The sequence below is a fragment of the Lynx canadensis genome, chromosome B3 (assembly GCF_007474595.2).
Source record: "Lynx canadensis isolate LIC74 chromosome B3, mLynCan4.pri.v2, whole genome shotgun sequence".
In the NCBI taxonomy this organism is placed as follows: domain Eukaryota; kingdom Metazoa; phylum Chordata; class Mammalia; order Carnivora; family Felidae; genus Lynx; species Lynx canadensis.
Window position 1 is genome coordinate 65,974,221 of NC_044308.2, and position 21,875 is coordinate 65,996,095.

Here is a 21,875-nt window from a genome sequence, read left to right on the forward strand (position 1 = left end):
TTGCTGCTATGTTGCCCATTATAACACAACACAAAACCAGTGCACACTGCATTCCGCCCCTGTGAGGTTTGCATAAGCAGCTCCAAGTGAGACTAAATCTTGTATTGCTCTCATTACAGCAGATAAATATTTCAAAGTTTAGGAATTAAATATTTTATTCTTTGGTATGCTCTCGGCCACTATTATGAGCTTCTCACAGCTTCTTCATTCATGGGAAATCTTTAGGGTTTCCTTTTCTAAATGTAAGACTATTATTTGTTTCCCCAAACAGAAAGAGATCAGAGTTAACAAGTAAGTTCAATAAATCACTTTATATTTGGTGTTACGAACAACAGTATGCTTCTTCACATAAAGAGACTTTTGTATAAGGCATGTATCTTTTATCATTATAAAAGTTTGCTAACAAAAAAAAATAAATCAAGTAAACATTACAGTTTTAAGTAAACAATGTCTCTCTTTATATTCATAATAGCACAGATTTTCTCGGCCATACATCTCTTCACTTTACACAGGTATTTCTCACACTAAATTAAGACAACACATCCAGAGAAGAGCATGTCTTGAGCTGTTTGGTTGAAATTTCCCGCAAAGAAACCAAGAAGCTGTTTATACATTTGCCTTAAAAGAAGGAGACTAATTATGTGAACTGACTTATTAATATATGAAGTTCTTTGTCCAACTATTAAAACTACAAAGAGACCGGGGAGCAATTTAAGTGTCTAATGCACCTCAAAATCTCTTTTTTTAAGGTTAATTATAATTCTAAGCAAAGCTACTCTAGATAGGCCCCTTAGGTTTTCGGCAGGTTTAAGTAAAATAATAACAATAACATTACCTCATTGGCCAGGTCCAGGAGCACTGGGGCAGCTCCATTTCTTCCCACTCCATTCAGGTACCTAGACAGACAAAGCCAAGTGGTAATGTAGTGACAAGAAAAGGCCAGCATAGACTTGTCAGCATCCCCTGTGTGTACACGTTTCTCCTGGGCAAATGCCACGCTCAACTCTAGTTAAAGTACGTTACTGTCATAGGAAAGCATTAGAGGGAAAAGGAAAACAAAAACAACTCACCTCAAAACCACTGGCAACTAACTAACTGAAGTTGGGGGCACGAAGTATGAGCGCATCGGTCTCCCTTGTTTTCATCTCCTAACATGGGACAAGGAAGCGATTTCAAAAAGAACTGTCCCTAACACCCTGGCTTTATTATACCTCAATCACGTTATGGAAAGGAAATAAGTTTGCTCTTATGGTTTGAAAAAAAGGCATCCATGCACCCATCGCACCTTTTTATTTTGTTTCACAGCACTGGCTGACACCTTATTAAGAAACAAATGGAACAGACTTGTCATCGGTGGGTCAGCACACCTTGTTAGGCAATACAAGCCATCACCTTATCTGCCCTGCATTTCCGTCATAACCTCTCTCCTTCCCATTCCCTAACCTAGCTAAAAAAATAACAACAACAACAACAACAACAACAACAACAACAACAACAAAACCTCTCCAAATCCATCCTAGACATGGAAGCCAGAATGATTTTATTTGTAAATAAAACTTTGGATGTGCCATTTTCCCACATTAAATCTCAAGATTAAATTATAATCACTCAAGACCTCTTGTAAATGTCTTCATGATCTGGTTCCCACCTACTGTCCTTGGCCAGCTTCATCTCTAGTCATTGTTCTGCACTCCAGCCTTCACCTGGAGAACTCATGATTCAGCTTACATTTAACTGTCTTCAATCTACCACAAGCTAGGAGTAAGTTAGGTGTCCCAAGGTACAATCGATGAGCTCCTTGTACATCTCTCCATTACTTAACAGAGCATATTGTATCTGCCTAGTTACTTGTTTACCTCAACCCATTCCCCAGTGTAAGGGTGAAAGCCCAAAGAGAATAGAAGAATTGTATTTTATTCAATTTATTATGCCTAGAATAGTTCTTGGCTTATAATAGATGATTGCATTATACACATATATTTTTTTCTTCAATAAATGACTGATTTAATAACTTTCAACAGCCATATTGGACAAGAGAAGAGAATTAGGTATGGATATTTTCTCTAGAATATGCCATTTGAGTGAATAAATTAACAATATTTGTTTGATAGTAGAAATCAAACTCAACATATGAGACCTCCCATATAACTAACATAAGAATATACTAAATTATGTTATTTCACAAATATGTTTGTGAAGATGTATGATTTTTCTATAAAATAAATGGAATAAAAGCAAATTATTCAAGGTAGGGAGTCTCAGGATCATTAAAACTTCAAAATAAATTTAGTAAGTTCATTTCCTATATATTGGGGACTTTCTTGAAAAAATTATTTAGGAATCTAATTGTGAAATAAGCACTTTCAGAAAAAAAGACAAAAAAAAAAAAAGGTAGCAAATGCGGTTTAGAGAAAGGTCTCTGGGAAACAGTTTAACTCAGAATGTCACACAACTCACAATTTCATTGCACTCACAGGCCTGCTCAAGGAACAACCAAAACAGTTCAGTCAAGTCTGACCAACTAATCCAGTATTCATAACCACCAAACACGCACATTCTTTAAGGGTTCAGATTTGGGGTCAGATTAGTTAACCCTACACTGGTATTAGGATATCTTTATAACTTTCTACCTAACATTCATTTATCCCACAAATACTTGTGAGAGATAACTCATGTTGGGCCTATTCCAGGTTCTGAGGAAGCAGCCAGGAACAAAACGTCCATGGTTCCGGCCATCACAGAGATTATATTTCAGTGGAAAGACAAACAATGAGAACACAGAAATAATATAATGTAATAATTTAATGTTATATACTACGATAAAATGTAAACTTAGATGGGTTGGTCAGAATGCCCATCTCTAAGGAAGTGACACTTAGGTAGAGGCTCCTAAGAAAGAAAGCAGCAGGCCATGGGAGGAAGAATATTCTCAGCAACAGAACCCTAAGTGCAAAGTCAGGAATATGCCTGGGGTGTCTGAGGACCGGGAAAGGTTCTAGTGTGACCACAGCAGAGCTTTGAGAGCTGATAGGGAATAATGACAAAGAACAGCTAGACCTCAGACCACTGCCTATGCCAGAGAACTGTTTGGACTCAAAATTATATGTTTTATGTAAATGTTGCATTAACCATTATCCTGGTAATGACCAATGGAGAACGTCTATTAGGTTTAAAGAAACAGGAGATGGTCAAACAATAACCCACTATATCTGTATAGAAACATGTTCACTCTTAATACAGTGGACATTCCTAATTATGGGCTTAAGCGGCCTAGTTGCCAAGAAACAAAACCCCCAGGGTACTGATGTAACCCATCTGGGCTCCCTCAACCAGTAAACAGTAAAGGTCTGAAATGGAACCCTATCTGCCAAGGTCTACTGAGGTGCCTTCATATGTTGAAAAGAGTGGAGCTGATTCTGACCATATTTATTCTCCAGCCTGTTTCCTAACTCTATCCTGCAGCACTTCAGGAGTACCGGGGAAAAGAAATTAAGTGAAAATTACTTTGAAGTTGTAGTTGTCCTTTCTGGGAACTTCAACTGTCCTCAAGTGACACATTTTATTCAAATGTTTCGATATGCCATCACAGGGGCATGCTAATTACAGAAAACATTCAGTAAGGACATGATCAGAAATTCCTAGTGCTACCCTTCTCTGCATCCCCAAAGTATCTTGTGCAAACGTGCAGTGTAGACTTTTCATACCTTTATAATGGTATGTTTCTCTCTCCACTTAGACAGGAACCTCCTTGAGAAAGACCTACACAAACAGATGCTGAACCTTCATCCAACAGATCCTTAGCAAAGAGCTGCATTATAATTGAGATAGAAGGATGGGATTCTGAATACCACATTAAGGTGACCTGGGCCATCTTCCTAATACCTATTTGCAAATTAAAACTACTTTGCACAGAAGCGATGTGTCATCCTCTAGTTTTGCCAGAGGAGGACCAAGAAGTGTTTATCTTATGGGTGAAACCATGCTCCCAAGATCTTCATAGAAGGTCCACTTTATGTTTCTTTGAGTGTGAAAGATTCATTAGCATCTAAGATTAAAATAACATGTACAGATTTAAAATATTAAAGGCAAAGTTATTTGATCTTTATTATTTTCATAGTAATAATTATAGTGGTAGAACTTCAAAACCTACCAAAATTCTATCCGAAACTTACGGCTGAGTGTCACCTTTGTTGATTCTACCTTTAAAATTTCTGGAGCCCATCTCCACGCATGCAGCTGTTTTCCCACTAAAACAGAGCAGTTGAGGGCAGGCACCATGTCTTATGCACACCTGTATCCTTGATTCCTGGCATAGTAGATGAGACACAGGGAGTGCAAAGTAAATTGTGCTAATTAAATAAAAAAAGTGGTTCAAATTTTCAGAAACTACTTATGTCACATAATGTCGATAACATATTTGAGCTAGCCTTTTTTCCGTGTGAACAGCTGAATGAAATTCAATTGATCTAATTCTCTAAAGCTCATACAGCTGGCCCTCAAACAGTGTGTGCTAGGAGAAGGGAAAAGAGAGGAGACAACATTTCTGAACCTTGCTACTGATGGGGACTTGCAAATATGACCACTGGTGAATGTGTCTCTGTGAGTGCACACCAAGCCCATGTGCAACAATTTAGATGGAACGAAATAAATTTTGCCAGGTATGTTTTCTGTTTGGAAATAACATGCCGTTCACACAGGGAGAAAGAACAGAGTTGTTTTCAAAATGAACACAGAAGCTGTGTCTGCACATACACAACATGAAGAATTGAGGAAATTTCCTCAATAATTCAAAAGCTTGAGAAAATATTGTCGGCTGATATTTGGATACTTTGAATTTTCAGTTAACCATGATGGAATCACACGGTGGATTATTATATGGCTTATAAATACAGACTTCAAATTCTGAATTGAGATCATCTCAACACTAGCAAGAATGCAGAGACACAGAAATTCTCTGACAGTGCTAGTAGGAAGCCATCACAATCTTTGTAGACAGTAATTTGGGAACATAAAATAAAATCCTTATATGCTCATTGTACCAGTAATTACATATATAGAAATCTTAGAAAACTAATCCAAAACGCAAATACTTACGTACCAAAATGTTTACCACGGTATTATTTTTATATTACAACACTGAAAACATATATGTTCAACAGAGTTATAATTCAGTAAATTTCGACACTTTCACATGATGAGGTAATGCAATCAATAAAATGTTTGCAAAAAGCTCTCTACAGAGTAATATTATGTCATAAACATTTTTCTAAGTATAAAATTCAGGATTCACAATAGCATATACAGTATGACCTCATCTATATGAAAATGGATTGACAAAAGGCTAGAATGAAAAATACCACTGTGGTTATCTCTGGCTGCCACAATTATGGGCAATCACTCATTCCTTTTGAGACCATCACAAATGTGTTTAATTTCTATAATGTGCGAGTATTACTTTTTTCAAAGAAAAGGAATCAAAGAAAGTGTTAACATTGTCAAACTGCTTAAATATGTCTTGATATAACACAATTTGCCTTTATCACAATCAACTGGAAAACAGAAATCTTTTAAGGCCAATTTACCTCAGAGAATACAGGGACATTTAACCGTCACATTGACAAGGGACCTGTACGGTCAATATGTCTGAAAGGTGACAATATAGCCCATCTCCAAGCACAGAGTACAGGGCAGAAAGTCAGGAAGCAGGGGGGTAAAGTAAGAAACTGGTGAGGCTGCTTTCTTATTAGTCTGTCCATTATAGCCCAAATCTCACAGTTTTGTTTCAAAATGTTGTGACTCCTTGAAACAACTGAGATTCTCACGTTTAAATAATTTAAAGAAATACAAATATATTCTCATTATTGCTCACTCAACTGTGCATCACTGAGTAACCATATTTACAGGGAAGACTTTTATTTCTGGCTTGAGTGACTCAGATAATCCAATACAACATGTTCATACTTTGATAATTAAATGTACTTTTAAATGAAGCTAAATGTTAAAAAGCGGCACTTAGAGATCTCAGCAATCATCTAATTAAAATGGCCTTTTACAACAATGAAAATGATCGTCAGAGGACAGCCCCGCAGCCTACTGGTGGATCTCCAAATTTCTAGGGAATGCTCTATTTTCTACTGCTTATGTCAACAAGGCTTTAAAGACTGGACATGTCGTACTTTTATATGATGGCCTAAGACAGTAACTTTTACAAACAAAAATGTACTTTTTGACATGGAAGTAACTGTCCAGTCTTCCTTTGGAGAGTATGGATTCCAACTGGATTCCAAAGCACTTGCTGACTTCATAGCACTTTGGGAGCCATTCTTCAGTTTTTGTTGATGATTAAGGTTCTAACGTTAACTGTTGGTGTCACTGAGGAGGGTATAATTGTTGAAAAAAATCAACTCAAACTTTACAAAGACTTTGTTTAGAGGGGAATTCTCCTAGACACAAATGTGTGTGTATGCGTGCGGTGTGTGTATCTTTAGTGGATGCCACTACTGAACACTGAACATAACTCTAATATATGGTATAGTGTGTAATTTTTTAAAAGGATAACTTCAATAACTTTTTAATAAACACTTCTCAGTTCTTAAAAAATGACTTTACAGAAACATGATACCAACACTGAATCTAGATATTCATTTCATTCATAAAATATTCGTGCATAAAATCATTCATCTAAAATTGGTGGTGTCACTCTCACCACAGACACGTTGATCTGTCAATCTTAAGTGTAATACCTTAAGAGCATATTTCAGACAGTTTTCCTTTCCAATATGTCCTTGAAATATTTAAGAAACCAACCAACGATTCTAATGCAATCCATTACCATTTATGGTTGTAAATTATTCAGTCATATCACAAAGACAATAACCTTTTTAGAATCTTTTTAAAAGAGCTATTTTAAAGATTCTGTTTTAGAAGAGAAGTTGAAAACTATTTGTAATAAACTAGACTGAAATTAAAATATCCCCTGGACACTACGTTGTTGATTTAATATCCAGATTTTCTTTTTAAAATACAAAACCCCACTTAAAATGTGACAGTTGTATATTACACATCGTCATACGTCCTTACTTGACATGTCTTTTTTTAATTCTAAAATGGCAAGCCCAGTACCTATGAGTGTGCAACCAAATGCAAATAGAAGTGCAACCAAATTCAATCTTATTTTCAAATATATTTTTTGACTTGCTGATCTAAGTAAGAAATAAAACTTAGTTTGAGAACTTTCACACATATATGTAGATATGTGCACATTGACGTACGCGTCTATACAAGATACACACTTAGAGCAAGTTTAAAGTAGCCAACTGATATTTCATAATACTGTAAGGATTTCTTACACAGTATATGCACATACACCCAATCAAGACAGTCTCACCATATTCTTCAAACATAGCATTTGAGAAATCACTCAAAGATATACCTGAAGTCTTAAGTAAGACTTATATCACAACGCCTTGGAATGTTATACAGACAATTAATCTAGTAATCTAATTTATTCATAATTATTATTACAATTAATAGGTGCTATGATACCCTCTAGTGGGGCAGGCAGGTCATACCTCTGATAATAACTTTCGATCGCCTCTGAAGTATGATGTTTGGCATGTGTTCTTTTGATATGTTTCTGAAACAAAACAAAAAAGATCTTTATGTTGTGTCACATATCAGGTTCAAGAGCAGAATGACGTATTCCTTCATCCCAATGTCTAGCACATAGGGCCAGCTGAATAATAGTTTGGGGATCTGGGTGGCGGTGGGTCTTTTTGCCTTCTACTCTATGAAGCTATGCATTTTAATCCCTGCTGCTTGGCTGGGATGTCTTCAGACCGTACCACAAGGTACAGTATACATGTAAAAGCCAACGGGGTCACAGTAATTGAATCTAAATAAGTTTGCTTAGGGTTGCAGAGGGCAAAGAAAAACTTGTTCCCTCTTTCAACCTTTGTATTAATTTTCCCTCAATTCAATTCCATCTAAGTCCTCTGCACTCTAGTTTTACAATCCAATTGCCATTTTTAACCAGGAAGAACATTGCTTAAAAACAACTTATTTGAAAACTACAAAAAGTAATTCCATAGAGACTTGCCACTTGACTGACACCTGTCATCTCATGATAAATGACTCCATTTTCTGCCTCTCTTGCCTTCTGCCACTCCAGCAATGGTCATTTATCATCATCTCTGTCAGCAATGGAAAGCGGCACTGACAGTGCAAGTCAGCAAACATTTAGCACATGGAACCACGCAACACAGGGAAATTATTATTGTCAGAATAATAATGGTTTAGCATAATTTATTACAGGTCCACCAAATAAGCAAAGGCTAGATGTTATTAGACAGATGGATGGGTAGGCTTGGCAGGCCTCCACTGAGACGCAGGCGGTGCTCGATGTGGAAAGGAGAACATCCTCCAACCCAATCAGAGAGCTGGCAGTTCAATTACAAAGAAATAAAGGGACATTCATCATTCAATTAGGCACCTGTCAACCCTCACAAAGGAGAAAACTTCTAACCTGGTACTCCTGGGAGAAGATGCTCAGCAGAGTGGCCTGCGATTGACTGGAACAAATAAAAGAAGGACAAAGTTAATTACTGGAGTGCACGGCAAAGAAACAAAAGAGAAAGGAGCTTCAAAGGTAGGCCTGCTGCCCTGTAATCTAACAGAACATGAAAACAAGTGTGGAAAAGTTGTTCCAGATGAACACCTCAAACAAAGGCTTCCTGCTGCTAGGTCAAGGAGAGAGAAAAAGGGAAAGGGAAAAATATGGATGGCCTCACAGCAAACTATCATACAATTTAGATGTTTTTTAACTTTAGAATGATTATGAATCCTATCTGTAGCACGTAGCTATGTTAAAGGAGACCAAAAGGAGGCAAGGTGTATTTCCATCAGTAAATGGTAAGGGTGAAACCCCATAAACAGTGCAGAATGTGCAGTTCACACACTGGCAACATCCTAAATTTATTTTGTTAGTGGATGCGTATCCTCTTCCGCAGCTATCTTGGAGTCAGGGGAACAAACTTTAGTCTTCACCGGAAGTAGCGCTGAGAAACCACCGGAACATTATTACAGACACTAGCAGGGCTGAAAACAGAGGTCTGCACAGCAGAAAGCCGAGGTCCTTGGAGTCCGTCATTCCCAAAGACTGCCATAAGCCTTATTCATCTAAGACTCACACAATGTCAAACACCTGGCAGTGAAGCAACCTGGAAAACATTCTTCCCAAGTGGGAATTTTCCTCTCACGATTGTTAACATTGAGAAATGGAACAGAATTTGTTTTTTCTCTAAAAAGCAATCAATATCCTACTGCTCCTCTTTTTGATTGCCCTCTGTAGATAGATCTACCTTATCATATCTTGAGAACAATTAATTATTTCTGATATATTTTGCTACTAAATGCTATCTGAACAAATTACAGTGTTAATAATTCGACTTTTATAGTACACCAAAGCACTATGAATAATTAAAAATTTTCTATGCATGAATGAAACCTCTTAAGCTCATCACAGGTAATTTGGAGAGTGTGAAATAACAATGACACCATATTTCTTTACTTGCTGCCACAGTGTTGTCGTCTTCTGTATACCAACATAGATACGGCTTCTAACTCCTTTTCATTCTTATCAGATTACCAAGAAAAAAAACAAAAACAAAAACAAAACCACGATAAACATTCATCAAGGAAAACTGATAGTTACTAAAGAACCGTTTCAATAACTCAAAAACCCTAAGTAATGATTGAATAAAATTATAAACTCACTATAATCCAATTTTTTTCAATTTCCCCTTAAAACTAGAAACCGTTCTTTGAAAGAGCCAATTCTAACATCTTCCTATTATTCCTGGCTTGCGTGAACTTCATAGGAAATCACATGCCCCAGGTAGGGTTTCTGACAACCAACTTCTGGAAAAAAAAAAAAAAATGGCAAAATTAACCCCAAATCTTTATAAGCTACTGAATAAGTCAATATGTTAGATATTTATGTGCAATAAATACACATCTCCTCATTATACTGCAAAATATAGTTAGGTTAGCCATTTAGTGATAAACAAAATATTAGTCTCTAAGTATCAGAAAATACGATGGAAATAAATGTGCTTGTATAGGCAAGTTGGGGACCAATGAGCAATGACCAAGGAAACAAAACTGTGAATAAAACAAAAGTGTACATGTGGACACCAAAAATGGGAAGGGTAAGAGACAGCTGGAGAAACAAACCCAGGAATAAAGACTTCAGCATGATAAGATGTTCAGGAGTTGAGGGTACTGTAAAAATGGAGGATGAGATCATGTCTTTATCCAGGAAACTACCTTTAAAACTGCTTAGAATTCAATTCAGCTGAAGCTGTGGACACAGCCTATGGAGTAACCCATTTTCTCAATGGCCAGAGGGGTTAGAGAGAAGATTCCAGGGAGAGGTAAAAACTGGTCTCGACATAGTGTAAATGATCTACTTAACATAGTAACAAAGACAGACAGACCTGGGTCCAAAATGCTTTGGGTTTGGGTGACAAGACAAAGCTGTATAGGGCTGAATGTCATTTGCCGGGTTTTTGCCAATCAGACTATGTGTTTGTTCCTCTATGTGCTAAGCTTATAGAAGAGTGTTCTGAACAAGCCTCACACCTTAAAGAGCAGGAAAGTATTACTGCGACGGAGACATTGATTGACTCCAGTGTATATTACTTGTTACTTTCCTCCAGAGTGTTAATTCTGATACACCAAAGGGAAAGAGGCAAGTGGAGAGAGCCATCACAGTCTTCAGGGGTACAGCCACGAAGGGCTTCCCACATCTGCCCTTCTCCCACTGCAACCTCCCAGTGTTTGATTTGACTGGCTAAGAGGGCAGGAGTTTTGGAATAAATTCAACAATCAGTAGGTTCACAAGGAATATGGCTTTTAACTAAAGAAGAGGGGAGAAAAAGACAATATATAACTAAAAAGTCTATCTTGAGTACCACAATCAGTCAGCAGTATTCACTGAGCATCTTATAATGTCCCAAGGTCATGCATAAGGAGAAATATGCCATCAAAAATTTTAAAAAAACATTAAAGGAAACATTAAGTAATTGACTTACAGACTTTCAACATGTACATGCAAAAAAAAAAAAAAACACAAAAGGCAAAAATTAGAACACTGTCAAGTACCAACATATTTTTTAGGGATCTAGTGAAGCAAATCACACTCTGAATCTCACATATTTCAAGACTACATTGGCTTTGGAGCCTATATGCGTCACTAGCGTATACGTGTTTTAAATTTACATGTTCAAAAATACAGTCACTTATTTTGTACAAATGCCCAAGATATATTATTTAAAACCTCTTCAACACTCAGTTTTGTCTTTTTTCCCATGCTGCCCTCCCAGATTAAGCACCTCACCCTGCAGCTGTCTGGGAAAAGAAGAGCAAGCCGGTGGACCCCTAGACTGGCTATGTAAAATGTTGCCCGAGTCACGTGTAAGTGTCTGCATGAGCAGTAGCAGTCATGTTGCAGCAGCGGGGAACAAGCACGAGGTCAGAGCCGAAACAATGAGCATCAGCAGAGACGATGGAAAAAGCCCAGGTCCTTGAGAACACTGTTGAGCTGCTCAAGCAACCATGAATTGCACTGAGCACCCTCCATACTTCTTCTGAGTAATAATATATGCCTTTTTTTTTTTTAAACCTTCAAAAAGAAGAAACAAACCCACCCAGGTGTCTATGTGCCCTGGAAGAAGGAGCCATAATGGAGGGAGAATGAGAAAGGGTACTCCATCATGACGGCATGTGCATGGGGTGCAATACGCAGAAAGAGTTCTAATTCTCTTAACTGGTAGGTACTATATTTGGCTTCCTTAACATTGTCCCTCTGCTTGTCACTGTGTCACCAAGTTGATGTGCCCAGAGATCATAAATTGGGGGGGCAGGGGGGTGTATATGATTTTTCCATATAGACTTTAAATACTGATGGGGTACTACGTACCCTCATTTTACGTTGCATTCAGGACTCTTCAAATGCCAGGTATATGACAAGGCAATATACCAGCTCCCCATTCAAAATTTAACTTAACATGTCCACAAATCCATCCAGCTAAGATACTCAGTAACCTGAAGGATATTAGAGAAAATGAACATCAGAGGGTTTCAAGAGTGCTGCAGAGACTAAGAGCAGAGCTGAGCACAGACTTTGTGGCAATGCAACTTTCATACAAGGAGGAAGTCCTCAAGTTTCCAGGTGGAGACTTAAAAAAACAGAATCTTAAGGAAGAAGATACCACACATTTTATGTTCCTCCTCTTCTCAAATACCCAACCTCTGAAAAAAAGACCATAAAAAAGTAAGTACCATCACTTAATTTTCAAGTTCCTTTTGCTACAGAATCTGGGAAGCTTAAATGTCTACACCCTACTGAGCTCAAAATTCTCTGAGCAAAATAAATATTATTTCTGGGACTCAGAAAGCAGTAAACCAATTAAAGGGACGTGAAGCAGGATACTCCTACAAACCAAGAGACTTGGAGACCTCCCAGTTACAAGCTGCAGCCTCTCTAAGTCTGTGAAAGAGTGCAATGGAACACTGGCTCTATGTGGTTAATGGTGCAGAGTACTGGTCAGGGAAGGTCTTCTATGAAAGCAATGCATCCACCCTCCCTCGCTCCCACCTTCCTACACACCTACGCACAAATCTGAAATGGAGAGCCTCCCCACCCCCACCCCCCCCACCCCCCGCCGCTATGAAATCAAAATGAAACTGCCTTTCCAACACTTCCCAGAAATCAGTTCTACAAGGCAGGTATACAAATACCCCCATTTGAGCATTTATATGATATCACGTTACACTCCAGACAACCTGCGAGGTAGGCATTGTTGCTTTTTTCATAGAAAATTGAAGCCATGGGATGTCAAGCATTTTGACCAAATTCCATGGCCTCAGACAATATTCCCTTTTTTAAAAAAATCAAACTGCAGTGTTCCTTTTACCAGCTACATAAAAATGCTGTTCTTTTTTGTGTTGAAATATAAAAGAACTATTGAATTCAGGAAACAGTCTAGGATTAAAAAATTGTTGGGTAATTTCCATTATTCTCCCTGCAGCTAAGGTATGTTTTGTTAATAACCACACCATTGCCTGAAGTGTCTCTATGTGAATGCATACATGTCTTTTGCTCAAAATGTTATTTACTGCATACAAAGCAGCTTTAAATCCTTCCTTGAACAACACAGTATAAATAACCCAATCAGTCTTCTCTATAGAGGACAACACCCTCTACAAGTGCTAATTTTATTAAATAATATTTAATGAAGAGTTTCTTGGTTATAAAATAGTATGCATTCTATGTAAAATGCAGAGATGTCCATTGTTAGCATTCTGACATGAATCTTTCCTGTGTTTTTACTCTGTGTCTGCTGTGTGTGTGTCTATGTGTCTAGACACACACATTTTAAAAATTATGTGTTTTGAACATATCTTGTAAAATACCTTCATTATGTAAGATATTAACATTTATATTTGCTATTACATATTTCTCTTTTTAAACTATTTTTATTGTGAACAAGACACATTTCTAAAAAAACATGAAATAGTGGGTTAGTATATAAAAAACAAAAACATACAGAGTCACTAGGCCAACAGATAGAACACTGCTAGCACCACAAAAAACACCCTATTCAATCACCAACCTTTCCCTCTCACAAATGAACCCGATCTTTCTGTTAATCTCTTTCCTGCTTTTCTTTGTAGTCTTACCATCCAAATATGTATCACTAAGCTGTACAGGTTAGCTTTGCCTTGTGCTAACTTTACATTAATGGAACCACAGTGTGTTCTTCTGTATCTGGCTTCTTTCATGCAACAGTATGTCTGTGAAAGTCATCCAGTTATTTTCAGGGCAGTTAAATTGTTTTCACTGTTATACAGTGTATTCTATTGTATAAGTGTATACCACATTCGTCTCGTCTCTTCTATTGTTGATGGAAATGTGAACTGGTTCCAGTCTTTTGCTAATGAAAATAAGGTTACAGTAAACAATCTTGCCCATCTTTATGTGAAAAAGTGCTCGCGTTTCTAATGAGTATATATATATAGAAGTGAAATTCTGAGTCATCTGACATACACATTTCTTGCTTCCGTAGATAACTATCAAACAGTATTTCCAAGTGTTCATGACAATTTTAAAGTCCCACCAGCATTAAAGGACAGTCTCCATTGCTGAGCATGCTTGTCACACTTTCTTTCAATCCATAGCTTGTCTTTTCATTTTCTTTACGAAAAGAAGTGCAGAAGCCTTTAATTTTGATGAAATTCAATTTATCAATTCTTTGACTATTCACACTTTCTATATGTCTTTTCTAAGAAATCTTTGCCTACCTACAGTCATGAAGATATTTTCATACATTTTCTTTTAGAAGCCTAATAATGTTAGCTTTTACATTTAGGTCTATGGTCTATCTTAAATCTGTACATTAAGACAGGAATTGCAGTTTGTTTTTGTTCTTTTCGTAAAAATATCTAATTGACCACATACCATGTGCCCACCAAATTATCACTATTGCCTTTGAGGAAACCAAGTATCTGAGGGTCTATTTTGGGACTTTCTAATCTTTTCCAGTAATTTATACATTTAACTTTACACAGATACCACATTGCAGCTAAGCCATTTAAATTTAATGTAATTGCTGATATATCTAGGATTAAGTTGATCATCTTACTGTCTTACCCACCATACACTCTCTATCTCTCCTTTCTTAGTTTTCATTGGTTTAATACTTACTCTTCACTATTTGAACACCAGCAACTTGGAAGTTGTACATTCTTTACAAGTTATACTATTTTTTTACTGATTATCCTACATAATCATATGCCTCCTCAAATGATCAAAATTTATTATTAATTGGTGATGAACTGCTGCCTGGAAAATACAGAAACTTTATGATACTATCTATAGTTCTCCTCTCCTGTAATATAAGATAGTATGGGCGTTGTTTTAATTCTGCATATATCTTAAAATCACTGCTATTGTTTTATACAGTCTCTGTTTATTCAGATATACCAACATGTAAACCATTTCACTGCCCTTCATTTCTTTCTTCTCCATTCTTCCTTCTGGAGTAACTTTTGTTTAGTAAATCCATCAGTACAGATGTGTAGGTGATACCAAATTTTGGCTCTTTCAATGATAAATGTATCTTATTTCTCTATCTGGTTTCAAGAGTTTTTAAAAAACCTTTAGTTTTTAGGATTTTTAATTACAGTATTTTGTAAACTCCTGCTAAGAATCTGTTAAATTTCTTATATGTGGCTGGATATCATTCATCATTTGGGGAATATTCTTAACTGTTATTTCTTCAAACACTGCTTTAGCAATCTCCTCCTCCTGAGACTACAAATACGTATACTGAGCCACCTTACTACATCCTCCAACTCTTACTCTCTCTTCATATGTTCCACCTTTCTGTTATTCTTTGCTATTCTATGTTACATTCTGAGTATTTTCTTCTGTTCTATCTTCCAGTTCATTAAGTCTCTCTTCAATAATGTCTAATTTGCTGTTAAATCCATCCAAATTTGGTTTGTGTATTTTCCACTTGTAGATTTTCTATTTGATTATTTTCCAAATAAGTCCCTTGTAATATGCTTCAGTCTTCTTAACTCCTTCAGTAAAGTCCAATTATAAAAATGCTATTTAGTATTACAGTAAATAGAGACCCTGTAAGTCTATTTCTACAGCTTCCACTAGCTTTCATTCATGTTGTCATGTCTACTTATGTGACTGAATATCTCTCACTATATGTCATTCTACTTGAAAAACTGGTTTATAAATAATTTGAATACTAAAATAATGTTATCTTTCTCCAGAGATAATTCTGATTTGATTCTGGGAGCAAAAGAGGTCTAGGATCAGCTTAGTCCAATTTCAGGCAATAATTTTGGGGGCCAAGGAGGTGAACCTCAAAATGACATGTAGATGTTTTACTTTCAGTTCACATTTACTCCTAGGGTATAGCTCTTTAGGGTCCCATCTTGAAGTGGGACATTTAGAGCAGCTCCCACCTTGGTGGCCCCTGCTCCTTAAACCTTGTCTTCTAGCCCTACAAAACTATTAAAAGTTCTGCTCAGGACTTGACTACATCTCATGAAAAAAACCATTAAATTAGAATTCAATAATTAAATAGTTCCCTAAAAGCCCTTATTTTCAGAAATTAAAAAAAATGCATTTCAAACTAACTCATAAAGAAGAAATCATGATGGAAATAACAAAAATACATCCAATTAAGCAATGACGGTGGTACATACCAACAGCTGTAGGAAATCTATTTTAAAGATTAGATATTAGTGTGAAAAGAGAAAGGAACTGATTTTATTCTAGGAGATTCTAGCTAACTGGAGATCTTAGCAAATAAATTAAAATTGGAAAATATAAAAGAGAATCAAGAAAGAAGAATCAAGGGTACCTTGGCAGCTCAGTCAGTAAAGCACCCAACTCGATTTCAGCTCAGGTTATGATCTCACAGTTCTTGAGACAGAGCCCCACATCTGCAGGTGTTAGCACAGAGCCTGGTTGGGATATTCTCTCTCTTTCCCTCTCTCTCTGCCCCTCCCCCACTCATCCACTCATTCTCTCTCCCTCTCTCTCAAAATAAATAAACTTAAAAAAAAAAAGAAGAATCCAAGAGGAGTTGGATAAACTGACCTTTAAGATTCCTTCCTGCTCTAAGTCCTGCCCTATTCCAAATATTCTGATTTAGTTAAAATCTTAAGTATCTAGACTTATTTCCTTTCTAATTTATTTAGGTATTAATTTTTTACAATAAGCCATAACATAAATCAGATAAAGAATAAAAAGCCTGGGTGAGAAACACTCACTTTCTCTTGCAAGACCAACTGTCTGGTCATTTTTCTTTAAAGCAATCCCAATAACTTCAACACAATATATAAGTAATAGATACATTTGTAAGAAGTGTTTATTAATTCTTCCTACAATTATTTCCTCTGATTTTTTTTCCTTATTTAATAAATCAGATTAAGCTACATGATAAGAAATGCTCAAATTAGGTCTGTGATAATTTTATTATGATTGCAGAGACAGAGAATAGGTAATGATAGATGAATAACAATAGCTGTATATAGACATTTATAATCTTTCCTTCGTTGGTTAAAATTCAACTTACGTCCAACTCTGTATCTTCCACCATGTTCTTCATTTACTTCCAAGTATGCTCTGTCTTCGTGAGCCACACCTGCCTATGTTTCAAACTACTGTCCATCGCTGTTTCTCTTCATGACTTAATGACTTTACCTAGGAGGACTTTGGTTCCATAAATTCTATTCAGCCTCCACTCCACAGCAATCTCACTTCTGACTTCACTCTTTAGGAGAAGCAAAGGTCACAGAGACTTCCTCACCACCAAACCCCGAAGACACATATATATATTTTTTAATATAATTTATTGTCAAGTTGGCTAACATACAGTGTGTCAAGTATGCTTTTGCTTTTTGGGGTATGTCTACCCCGATATGTCTATTTCTTATCCTAACTGACGTCATGACAACATTTTGCACTTATTATTATCCCTCTTTTCTTTAAAAAAAAAACTTTCCTCCTATGAATTCCAGGGTACTGTTTTCTAATGATTTTCCTTCTACCCTGCTAAACGCCCATCTTTCTCTCTCCCACAGGCTGCACATCCTCTTCCCTGTGGTTTCCCAGAATGTCTCTTCAACCCTCTTCTCTTTCACCCTACATGCTCATGCTGGTGATGGCACGTCCTGCTGTGTTCCCATAACCACTTCTGTAACTCCCAAATATGTTTTTTCTGTCCTCCATCTCTCCATAGACTTGGTCTCCATTTTATTGCTACTTATGGCATATTTCACCTATTTGGTTACAAGTATCCTAAAATCAAATTTAACACCACCCCCTCTCTCCCAGAAACGAAGTTCAGCCCCAACCTCTCTTAAACGAATTATTTCTATAAACAGACGCCTGAGTTAGAAACCTCTGGGTCACTCTTGATTCTTCCCTCTCCCACACACCTCATCTATCAAGTCACCAAGCCTTGTTGATTCTACCCCTGAAAGTTGTTCATATCTACTCAATTGCTAAATAGCTTCCTGATTCACTCACTTCCCTTGCTTCCAGTCTCTATACCCTTTAATCCAACCTCCAATTGACCAACAATGCTCCTAAAATACACATCTAATTACATTACCTTTTGGGCCTGAAAATCCCAGGAGGTTTCAACTACCTATAGAATGAAGTTTGAGACACCTGGGTGGCTTAGTCGGTTAAGCATCCGACTTCGGCTCAGGTCATGGTCTCACAGCTCTTGAGTTCAAGCCCCACATCAGGCTCTGTGCTGACAACTCGGAGCCTGGAGCCTGCTTCGGATTCTGTGTCTTCTTCTCTCTCTTTCCCATCCCCCCACGCCCTGCTCACACTCTCTCAAAAATAAAATAAAAACATTAAAACAAAGAATGAAGTTTAAACTCCTCAGCAGAGCACTCAAAGCCTTTCTCAATCTGACTTTAGACCACTTTTTTCTAGCTTCTCACACTCCCATCTTCAAACCCCTAAGCACCCCTAATCTCACCACATCATTATAAATCACCATGTTCTTTCTGGAGTCTAGAATGTTCTTTCTTTATTCTACTTGGGAAAACTTTTACTCTTTCTAGTAATAAGTGGGCTCAGGATACTCCTATAGAACATGCGAGTATTATTAAATCAAGTTATTTTAGTGAAAGGAGTATCTCAAGAGATGAGATATCATAGGATTTCTAACCCAACCCTCTCATTTTAGAAACAACAAAAGTAAAGGTAATGGAGACGAAATGATTTGGCCAATGTTACAGAAAGCATTATCATATAAATCAAGGAAAAAATAAGTTGTGCTACAAGCAGGGCTTAATGGAGTAATACTTTATGTTAACAGGTGGGAATATCACATATTTTTGTTATTTCAGTAATCATAATGTATCTATGACCAATGTGTATACACTAAACCATAAATACAAACAAAAACAGATACTATGCTAGAACATATGTTGTATCACCAGGAGATCCCAAACCCACAAAGTCCCCACTTCTCATCACCAAACGATGTGATGAACAGGAGATCAAAATTATTAATTTTTTTCTCTATGACAGTTCTTTTTTTTCTAGTACAAATGCAAATTTTAAATGTGACGCTACAATAATGAAAGTGTTTTTCCAGGTAATGTGTCATTTCCCCTGATTCAAGACCATTTTTTAGTCCTTCAGAATACTAGTTTTCTCTTACAAATTTCTGATAGATATCTTTGTGTTTTCCATAATTATTTTTTAAACAATGGGGAACATCAAAAGCTGTACTATCAAGGGAGTACCAATAGGAACAATCATTTTCATTCTGGAAGTGCTTAAAATCAAATTGTGAAAATCACTTGATAGTTCTAAGTCTCAGTTTTACCATCTATACATAGACTTATGACTTTTGAACTCATTTTCATCTCAAAAGTTCTATGATTTTTATCAATTCTGCAACTTCAAGGTTTAAATTTGTTAATTTTCTCTCTGCTTACAGCTCTAAAACTTTTAAGTATAGTTTATCAAAAATCTGTGCCTTAATCCTAATAATAATGACCTGTAATCATGTTGACACTGGACATTTCTTTGTGGGCCTAACATAACAGGTCTATTCTAGGTCAATAGCTAGAGTGATTAAATTGTTTATTAAGACTTCTAAGCATTTAAAGTAATCAGACCACAGGGTGAGAACATGAAGGAAAGTAATTAACTCCTTTCATTCACCTGTGATTATAAGGTACCATGTCCCCCAGCAGAGGTTAAATAATCACCTCCTGGGTCTAACGCCAAAACTATTTTACTGCTGAAATCCCAGTCTCTCCCAAATTATCTTATTTTTTTGATACAAGTCTGAAGACAGATGTTTAATAAAAGAGACACCAGAAGCTTACCTTAAAAGTTGATTTTAAAAAACTTATTTTTTACATATAAAAGTATATGCATATGTAATAATATTCAAACTCACAATTATTCAAGTATTGAAAGAGTTTTGTGGGGGTTTGTTTTGTTGTTGGAGAAGCTCTCTGGCTTGAACTAAATAATCCCAGGAAAAGAGACAAGTAGGCCATGAGAAACTAAAAAGGCCCCCACCTCAAATTGAATACAGTTTCAAATTCAATGATTGGTTTGGGTCTCAAGATTTTTATCATGGTGGCTGATGCTGAGGAAAATACAGGTAACCCTTACATTTAAAATGAGTTTAGTTTCAGAAGGGTATTTGTCAAAAGGGTTTAAGACACAAAATGAGATACCAAAAAACAATAGTAGTAATTTTTATTACAGTGACAAAATCACTTCTCTAGCAAACAACACTCAGCATAATTCAATAGGCCATCTATGATATTATTACCTTGAACGGGATGAGGCAACTGTCACCACTAACTGATAATTGCGATCTTTCTACACACTGTGTCATTTTGCCTTTTCTTTTGCAAAAGACTTAGACCTAAAATAACACCAAATAACAATGTTGATTTTTCCTCAGTAATATCCAGTGCTAAAAAGATTACTGATTGTGATCCACTTCAGACAGTTTTCTTAAAACAGCTGCTTATCAAAGCCAAATAAATTAACTTCACTTTCTCAAGTATTTAAAATAAAAATTTACCCATTCTGCCAACTCTTGTTGTAAATGAATGAATGAACATCTTCAGGCTAATTTAATTCTGTGACCTCAAGCACAATTGCTTTAGCAACCTTTCCACGGAGTAAAAAAATTTAGAAATATTGTTTAAAACCATTTAAAAATTTTCTTATTCTTCTTCTGTACAAAAGTATGCATTCTATACCCCTAATCTTTCTTAATCTAATAGGTCAGAGACCTTATATAAAATTAGTAAAAATGACTGGCCAAATTCACTTTATAGTTGTTGTAATTTATAAAAATCACACTATCATCTTTACTTTTTTCCTAAATATTGTTATATTAACATAATGGTATTAATAATTTCATACTCCTTCCCAGTGTTTTATTCCCTACTCCCAACCTCCAATTACCAAACTGATGCTTTTTATTTAAGATTTTAACAAAGATTTTAAAATTTTAACAAAGAAATGCAGGAATACACACTCAAGTCACTTCCTGAAAACTTAGTGCTTTTACATAGCTTCAGTTGTGATCTTATGAGGTCAAGCAAACTATTTGAAGCTTCAGATGCTATATTTTCCCTACTACATTAGTTTGGGGGAAAAAATGTAGATTCTCAATCTTCTCTAAAAACCTCCTCATCATCATGATATGGACTATAATTAGTCCACAACCACCCCACTTTAATAATAAATGCTTAGAATATTAAAACAACAAATGGAACGCCTTAAAATACATTAAGCTCTTCTCTTATTAAACACAAAATTTTAACTCTTAACCACAAGCCTTTTACTCTTAATTCACAAGCAAATCCTTTTGGCAGTTAATCTCAGCACTTAATGTCATTCACTCCAATAAAACCAATTTTAAAAGGCTGTAAATGCCTTCCCTACTTCTCTGTGTCTTCAGAGAAACCAGAGGATGAGCAGAGTTGGAGTTCAGTCACAAAGACTATGCACAACACGATTATGCTTCTTATACACTAACTTCTTAAAGAATATTCTATCTAGGGGCGCCTGGGTGGCGCAGTCGGTTAAGCGTCCGACTTCAGCCAGGTCACGATCTCACGGTCCGTGAGTTCGAGCCCCGCGTCGGGCTCTGGGCTGATGGCTCAGAGCCTGGAGCCTGCTTCCGATTCTGTGTCTCCCTCTCTCTCTGCCCCTCCCCTGTTCATGCTCTGTCTCTCTCTGTCCCTCTCTGTCCCAAAGATAAATAAACGTTGAAAAA

At 36.5% G+C, this 21,875-nt stretch overlaps 1 protein-coding gene across 1 annotated transcript in view; it reads right to left on the bottom strand.

Moving 5' to 3' along the window:
* Positions 1–21,875, bottom strand: part of CDIN1 (CDAN1 interacting nuclease 1) — a 214,337-nt gene that overhangs the window by 156,321 nt on the left and 36,141 nt on the right. The window contains exons 2-4 of the mRNA XM_030318553.1: positions 8,525–8,570; positions 7,572–7,636; positions 836–896 (exon numbers count right to left, since the gene is read on the bottom strand). Coding sequence (XP_030174413.1) covers positions 836–896; positions 7,572–7,636; positions 8,525–8,570 — 172 coding nt within the window. The remainder of the gene's footprint in view (positions 1–835; positions 897–7,571; positions 7,637–8,524; positions 8,571–21,875) is intronic.